The sequence below is a fragment of the Mixophyes fleayi genome, chromosome 10, assembly GCF_038048845.1.
Source record: "Mixophyes fleayi isolate aMixFle1 chromosome 10, aMixFle1.hap1, whole genome shotgun sequence".
In the NCBI taxonomy this organism is placed as follows: Eukaryota; Metazoa; Chordata; class Amphibia; order Anura; family Limnodynastidae; genus Mixophyes; species Mixophyes fleayi.
The window spans coordinates 75,287,092-75,295,198 of NC_134411.1; the positions used below are offsets into that span (position 1 = coordinate 75,287,092).

The 8,107-nt window shown below is 39.1% G+C and overlaps 1 protein-coding gene across 1 annotated transcript; it reads left to right on the plus strand.

Moving 5' to 3' along the window:
• The first annotated feature begins 240 nt into the window (after positions 1 to 240).
• On the plus strand, positions 241 to 4,391 carry LOC142103504 (speedy protein 1-A-like). The gene is made up of 3 exons (XM_075187539.1): positions 241 to 322; positions 2,124 to 2,283; positions 3,866 to 4,391. The coding sequence occupies exons 1-3, from the start codon at positions 249 to 251 to the stop codon at positions 4,028 to 4,030; spliced, it is 399 nt and encodes a 132-aa protein (XP_075043640.1). The 5' UTR covers positions 241 to 248; the 3' UTR covers positions 4,031 to 4,391.
• Positions 4,392 to 8,107: the final 3,716 nt, after the last annotated feature.

Genomic DNA, 8,107 nt, shown 5'->3' on the forward strand with positions numbered 1-8,107 from the left:
AACCAACTTTTCTAATTTGAAAATCAGGACATTTTTAAGCCATGCCCCTGATCTGCTCAGCCCACATTTAGATTCCTCAAACCTATGGCCCCAACTCCTATAGCCATGTCCCTAATTCTTGGGAACACACTCTTTCTGTCACAGGAAACGGACCTAAACCACTGTACAATAGGACTGCTGGGTATGTACACATGTATTTGTCCATTCTGACTATGTATCTGGTATTTCTATTCTAGTACCTACTGGCAATGGTGTTCGTGTACTTCCAGAGAGCCGGCCTCACAGTGAGCGAATACACCTGCATCAATTTTTACTCCGCACTGTAAGTATTTTCCCTCATGATTAATTCCCTCATGAGCCAAAGAGATGGGTTATTTACTCACCTAATAAACAATTTACTGTCTGTCCAGACAATGGAGGATAATGTGTTAGAACTAAACAATCAAATAACAGAGGAACTATGGGTGTAAAATCAGGGCACAGCAATGTACAGATCATTTAAGGCATAGAGATAAAAATTTTCCCTCTCCCTAATTTGCTGCAAGAAAAAAGCACATATCTGTCAGCACACCGGGCGGGCAGCACTGTAGGGTATATTTGTCATTGAAAGACATCATGGTCGAAAGTCTAATCTTTTATCTCAGTTTATCGTGACAATATATTAATATACTTATCTCGGTGCTTCAACATTAGTTTATCACTGTGGCAGCTGAGAGATACTCAGCTGTGATGGAGAAAAATATCCAGAGCAGTAAAAGTTACTTATCTCTCTAGTGGCCCATGTTCTCCTCTCAGCATGTGCGGGGACCAGCACACGCGTGTAACTAGGAAGCTCGATTCAAAAAAAATTCTAGATGTAAAAATATATTGTAGAACCAGAACACACCCTCCCAGGCACCCGATAAATTGTATATATTGCATATAGAGCCTCTGTCCCTCTCAATCTTCCCATCTTGTAAATCAAATCCCTCCTCATATATATATAATATATCTATCGATATATATATATATATATATATATATATATATATATATATACAAGTTAACCCGTGCATGATACTCGTGCATTCTAGTCAAATCAAGCTACTTAAGGTCTTAAAAAGGTTCTTGTCATGCATTTGGGCCTAGCCCAGGCCTCCTCAGGGAAAGAGCGTTACTTCCCGACGCAAGCGGCCTTTTTAATGTGTGTTCATGAGGTAAAATTACCTCACGAAAATGAGATTGACCCCTCAACTCGTAAATTTAGCCTTTACTACCCCTCCCACGCGGGGAAGGGGGGATGATGGAAGTTAACTGACTTGACTATTCTAATTTTTTTGTCAAATAATGTCAGTATACCAAATTTCAGGTCAATTGGATGAGCCCTTTCTGAGAAAATAGTTTTTTCCACACACACACACACTAACGCACGCCTCTACACATGTGTGTTCATGAGGTAAAATTACCTCACGAAAATGAGTTTGAGCCCTACCAAATTTCAGCTCTTTTTGATTTTTTTTTCCCACACACACTTTAGTAGGTCAGTGTATAACTCCGCCCAGCAGGTGGCGCTGCAACTTGGTTTCTTTTTTCCACACACACACAGACAGACAGACAGACGCCACTAAGCATTTATATATTAGATATATATATACACTGTACATATGAAATATGTTATATTATATTTACAATCCCCCCCTCTCTACTCATGTGTATTTATTTCTATCGCTGAGACATTATCCCCATTCTTAGAAAAAGCTATCAGTTAATTAGATTTTTCAATGTATTCCTTCTGTTAATGCCATCCTGAGATGTCGCTTACAGATCAGGGATCATGGTGGACACTTGATAAATAAGACAAACGCTGGAGTGAATATTGTTGGTGGAAATCTTATTAATACATTATGCAAAGTAAAAAAGATTTCACTTAAAGCGTTTTCACCAGAAGAGGGCCCTACCTCTATGATAGATACACCCTCTATCTATTCCACACCACAGTTTATTCACAGCCTGTACCTTATAGAAAAGGAACTATACAAGATATAGCATCTTCATTTTAATCATGGTAATTAAAACATATTTTGTAAATGTGTTGGCTATATGACACAGACGTACCTACTCCTAATGGTCTTCTGTTTCTGTAGGTTACTTGCATATAAAATGGAAGAGGAAGAATTTTGTTACCATACAATCTACACTTATGGTGCACGACATGCTCCTATCGAGATGTTCCTGAAGAACACAGAAGCCTTATGGACCAGAATGCAGCTCCGAACATTTGTGACTCTGGAACAGTGTGAAGAGGTGTGTAAAATAAGTTAGGATAAGTAGAAGTAGAAGAAATTCATGGATCACTATGGGGTTCAGCGGAAAATCACCTCTTGTAAGCGTTGTACAGTGTAATGTACCTAAAAAAAACATGTCGCCCCAATTGAACAACATTAAATACCAAAGCAATTTGGAATAGTAATAAGTATTGTGCATTACACAAGGATGCTGTTTTAGTATATTCACACAGCGGCATCACTAGACTGTGCCCCAGGGTTCCAAGATCGTTGTCCTGGTTCTACTCTCTACCCCAACTTTAAATGACCTATCACTGCTCAGAGAGTGCACAGCTGTCAGCACTGTGCTGTCAACGACAGGGTACAACATGGTACATATAACTGACCCCATATAGGAGGGTACACGCTTCCTAGAGACATCATGTGATGTTCTTCAAGCCAACCTCACATCCCATTTCAATGGAGTCACCATATGGTCTGGGAGAAGCATGTAGCACCACATGCAGACATATAAGGACTGCAGCTGAGACTAGCAGAATATCCCCCCACAGCCTCCACTGCCTCCCACCTTCTCTATACACACAGTCAGCATCAGTGACTCCTGGGGGACACGTGGCTCAGTGATGCTTCCTTTCAGAATGATGTAATGTGGGGAGAGGTTTGGTGCACATCAATTTCACATTGGGGTCTCCTGACATAGTTACAGCATATGGGGTCATCCGGCACAGTGGTCCATTAATTGTAATACCTACCTGCTAGTGCTTAATGTCAAGGATATAAGTGAGTTCTGTCACTTTCTAAATGGTTATTGACCTTGCCCAATCAGAATGCAATTAGAGCACAATGTTGTGACACAGAAAGCAGTGCAGGAAGTGTTTATAAGAGAAGACTGGGACACAGGAGAGACTGAGGCGGATGTGACTATAGCAATGTGACTATACTGTACTGTTACTTATATTTACTGCAGTAAATAACTACTGATGGTTCTTTGAGTGGTAAATAATAAATTGTTATATGTGGTAAAAATGACTACTTAAGAGCAAGGAGTGAGCTGGGGACTGGTCTGTCTAGGGGATTCTCTGTAGGTGAACTGATATGGAGACAATACCACTAACACAGTAACTACCCAACATTGTGGAACATTAAACATAATGATATTGTCAATCTGTAGATGGAGATCTCTCTTAGTATTTGCCAGTATCATGCTCTGAATGTCTAAAGTGTAAAGCATTGGCTCATAGATCTGTGCATGTTGTCACTAGGAAATAGATCAAACATTTGAGGTTAAATATAACAGGGAACGCTTTCCTCATTGTGCATGGACACCTTTATTCATCATATTCCTATTGTCACTATGAACTAAAAGCGCTGTATCCCAGAGCAATGGTGGTCAACAAAACTGTGATTCCCAATAGTATGTTTTACATATCTGACAGTCACAGGGCCACAAACAGATTCTGGACTCCACAAGATGTGCACCTCTATTCTAGAGCATGGATGTCCAACTAGCAGACTGTGATCTGAGTGTGACCCTCATAGTCACTTGTGTGGCCCTCTGGCTTCGTATGTTGTATAACATTTTTCTTATTGTATTGTTTTAGGTGATGAGAGACGAGCACCACTGGGCTTGGCGAAGAAACCGCAATAACCATCATGATGGAGCAATAAGACGATATTCCAGGAGACCGTGTCGTCTGTGTTACCCGCCTCATCCCTTTCCATTTCCCTGTTACCTGCCCTGTGTCCTGCTCTGGAGTATCACCTAAAAATAACAAAAGTTTTTGCAAATCCCAAACAAAAATAGCCAAAATTAATTCATCAAAAATTAATTTTTAAATATAGAGGATAAAAGTAAACATGTAGACACAGACACAACATTATAAGTGTAAATACATCTCAGAGGTGCTGAGAGAACTGCGTTAAATATATATAATGATACACAAAGCCTAGATACTACAGTGATTGCTGGAACTTCTAGATGTTTCCATGTATATTTTTGGCCAAAGGATTAAACTAAATGACTCTTATTTAGCAAAATAATCAGCTATAATAAGATCATATATGGTAGGAACTCATGTAACACCATTATATAGTACAGGGTATTAGCAGATAAAATATTACAGTACAGCATGACAAGATGTAAACTAGAATAAAGATTTTAAAAACAGCAACTGAGATACAATAATTATCATATATTATATGAACAAATAGAAACACTTCTATTAGTGATATACACACAGGTATAATGTTAGTATATGATAGGATAAGTCAGAAAAATACCATTTTAAATATATTGAATTAAAAAGAATAAAATATATTAGAATATTCAAACAGTTAATAAGAAGATTACAACAGGCTATTTGAAGATAAAATACTGTATTGCATAGGACACTATTAGAATACATGAGCTGATTAGGAAGATGTAAGAATATTGAATGGATAAAAAAAAGGAAAGATATCATAAGGTGCTAGTAAAAGTATGATAATATTTAGCAAAAGATTAAATAAAAAAGAAATAGACTATTAGAAGATATAGTATAATGTTAGGTTAGGGCCCTGCTGCAAGAGTCTACCTTGACGTGGTGGCAGGCTTAATAATCATTTGGTCAAAAATATTCAGTTGTGTGGTAATGGTCCATCTCTTCATCTCTTGTAGCCTAGCGAGATAAAAGCAACATATGGATCACATCAATATATAGATGGTAGAATAACAACTAGCACCGGTATAGTACATTTCTCCAGGAACACGTTCTCACATTCTTATATATATTTCATGGTAACCTGCCCCCCCTTCATCACTGAATGTTATTGCTAGCATAAGCTTAATTACAGAGAATACCCTTTAATTTTGTAATTACAAGTCTCCATAATGTAAATCATTTTTATTAAAAAAAATAATGTAAAATAAAATATTTCCGCTTTCTCATATTTGCGTCTTTATAAGTTTCAGAATTAAGTTTATCCGCATACATGAGGTGTAAAAGTCTTTTGTGCATGTATTCCAAATTGTATTTGCATGTGCACTGGGTGTATTTGAGAACGACGCTAAAAGAGATGTGGAAACAGAGAAAGTGTAAGTACACTAAAATCGGGCAACAGTGCAGATGAAACAGTCCGATACTATGAGCATATCAGCTCTTGAGACAAGTGGTGCAAACATATAAAAGTGTTTAGTGCTACAGAATTTGTACAGGATAACATGATTATTTTCTTGTAATGTGCCAAAACAACATGGTTTGTATTGCAACAAAGTCATTTCTGCCAGAGAGAGAGTTGAAGGCATACTTGCCTACTCTCCCGGAGTTTCCGGGAGCGTCCCGGACTCCCAGAAGAGAAGGCGACCTCCAGGATTCTTACAGCATTCACTATAAAATAGCTAAGGATGGGGTTTAATGACAGCATTAAACACCTCCCCATTATTCAATGTCATGAATTTCGGCATTGCCTAACAGGGGGCGGGGCTGTGCTGATGTGACAATGCTTCCACGTCCCCTCCTACCCCTGCCATATGACCTGTTCTCTGTGCTCTCCTGGTGGACAGATTTTAAAAGCTGGCAAGTATGGTTGAAGGACTGTAAATAAAATGAAGCTACATCATTTATTTTTTTCAATGAAGATGGCTCTTTTTCATTTCATCACTGGTAACTGTACACTACTACCAGAGGAGGCAGATTGGCCATAGACCTTACCAGGACTTTTCCCGGTAGGCCGATGACTTGCTGAGGCTGCCTGGAGGCAGTAACAGGCTGTGTGCACATTGTGAGCAGGGTTGCCAACTCTGAAATGAAAAACAAGCAACCGCTTAGTGAAAAACAAGCCCAAACAAATCCTAAAAAATCCTAAAAAGCCCAGGGGACCGTCCCTTTCTATAAAAACTAATTTCTACACTGAATCTCCATTTAGAAAACCTTTATAAACACAAGAGGACACATTTCTACACTGATTTGGCAAAAGACGAAGCAAATGCAGTAATTCAATAATCATCCCCAAATACACACAGTTTCTTATTAACCATAATTACACCACAGCATCGCCCTGGCAAGTAAAAAAGACTAGATCCACGACATACATGGACTTAATATAATGTATGCAAAGACACTGGTATGTCTATACAACACAGCCCCACGATATAACAGTATAAAATAGGGCTCTGAAAGCAGTCATCTGACATGAGCAGCTTACTCAATGGGAGGGGAGGGTGTTATATGGCAGTGTTACCTGCTATAAGTGCAGCGATCGTACAGACACAGCACTTATTTCAGCAGGTTGTTGCCGATCCATCTTCCTGTGATTTATTCCACGTCCTCCACTGACTCCGCCCACCCACCAACAAAGCGCCACTTCATTGGATGAATTCACTGCACAACCTGCCCACAAAATAAAAATTAATGCACTTAACAGAAAATGGTAACAGATGGAAAAAAAAACAATTATACAGCCTGAGGACTTGGAGAACGTGGCCAAGCCCAAAAACAAGCTACCCGAGGCAGTGCAAAAAAACCTGCAACTTGACAAAAAAAGAAGCCCAATTCCGCTTGTTATAAGCGAAATTGGCAACTATGATTGTGAGCTGCAGCAGACCCTGCTCGGCAGACCTGCAGGTCTTGTAATCAATAGCCGAGCCTGCAGCCTTTATTTATTGGTTAAAAAAACATACTGGTAGGTTAATTGACTGCTAGCAAAATTTAGCCTAGTCTCTGTGTGTGTGTGTCTGTCTGTCTGTGTGTGTGTGTGTGTGTGTGTGTGTGTTAGGGAATTTAGACTGTAAGCTCCAATGGGGCAGGGACAGATGTGAGTGAGTTCTCTGAACAGCGCTGCGGAATCAGTGGCACTATATAAATAAATGGTGATGATGATGATGATGATAATATGTGCCTGAGACTGGCTTCCTGCTTGATCAGTTTCTCTGGGTTTGACTAGCTAAGCCTGGCCAGCCCCTGCCGAGTGAGACACGGGCTGGGAGATGAGAGGGACACATGGTGACCACCTAAGGTTAGAGGAGAAGAAGTTTCACAACCAGCAAAGGAAGGGGTTCTTTACAGTAAGGGCAGAAAATATATGGAATTGACTGCCAGGGAAGGTTGTGATGACAAATTCAATTGATATGTTGAAGAAAGTGTTAAACAATTTTTTAGTGGAAAAGGGTATCCTGGGCTATGATCGTTAATTATAATGAAGAATAGTAGTGGATCCAAGGAGAAATAGGACTGCAATATTGGGTCAGGAGGGATTTTTCAGATTGGCAGTTCTTTATTTGGATCAATTTCAAAGATAAGATAGGGATCGCAGGAGATCCAAGATAGGTTGAACTTGATGGACCGGTGTTTTGTAGCATAAATATCCATTTAGTACACAGCATTTAACATAATAACATTAAAAGACCAACATAAGAACAACATAAATGATCAGCATACCATACTATACCATACCACATGACATGAGAAAAGAACTAGTATATATCTTGCTAACTTGCAATAGGCACAGGAGAGTTTATGGGTTCTATCTACTGAGCAATCACAGACCTTCACAGCTTGGCTAAAAGCATATACTGCTCTGGATGTAGTTCTGCCACTGATTAAGCACAATGACAGAATCCTATATATTTCAGATCTAAAAATGACAGTCCAGTATTCCTCCTAAATCACAGCATAATTATGCCATTATTGCAGCAGTGGATTACAATGTATCAACACTTCCCTGCATAAAACATTTATTAATAATTATATTGCACTGAAATTTCTCACCACCTGAGCCGCTTCTGTAACAGGCCATACAATCATTTATATACAACAATATCCAAGTCTATGAAAGCATCAGCAATTACCATAACTGTAAAGCAAAAG

Excerpts from the sequence above, each read along its gene's own strand:
- LOC142103504 (XM_075187539.1), top strand. The coding sequence starts at position 249 with ATGGTGTTCGTGTACTTCCAGAGAGCCGGCCTCACAGTGAGCGAATAC. Across the intron at positions 323-2,123 it reads ATCAATTTTTACTCCGCACT|GTTACTTGCATATAAAATGG; the intron begins GTAAGTATTTTC and ends CTGTTTCTGTAG. Across the intron at positions 2,284-3,865 it reads CTCTGGAACAGTGTGAAGAG|GTGATGAGAGACGAGCACCA; the intron begins GTGTGTAAAATA and ends GTATTGTTTTAG.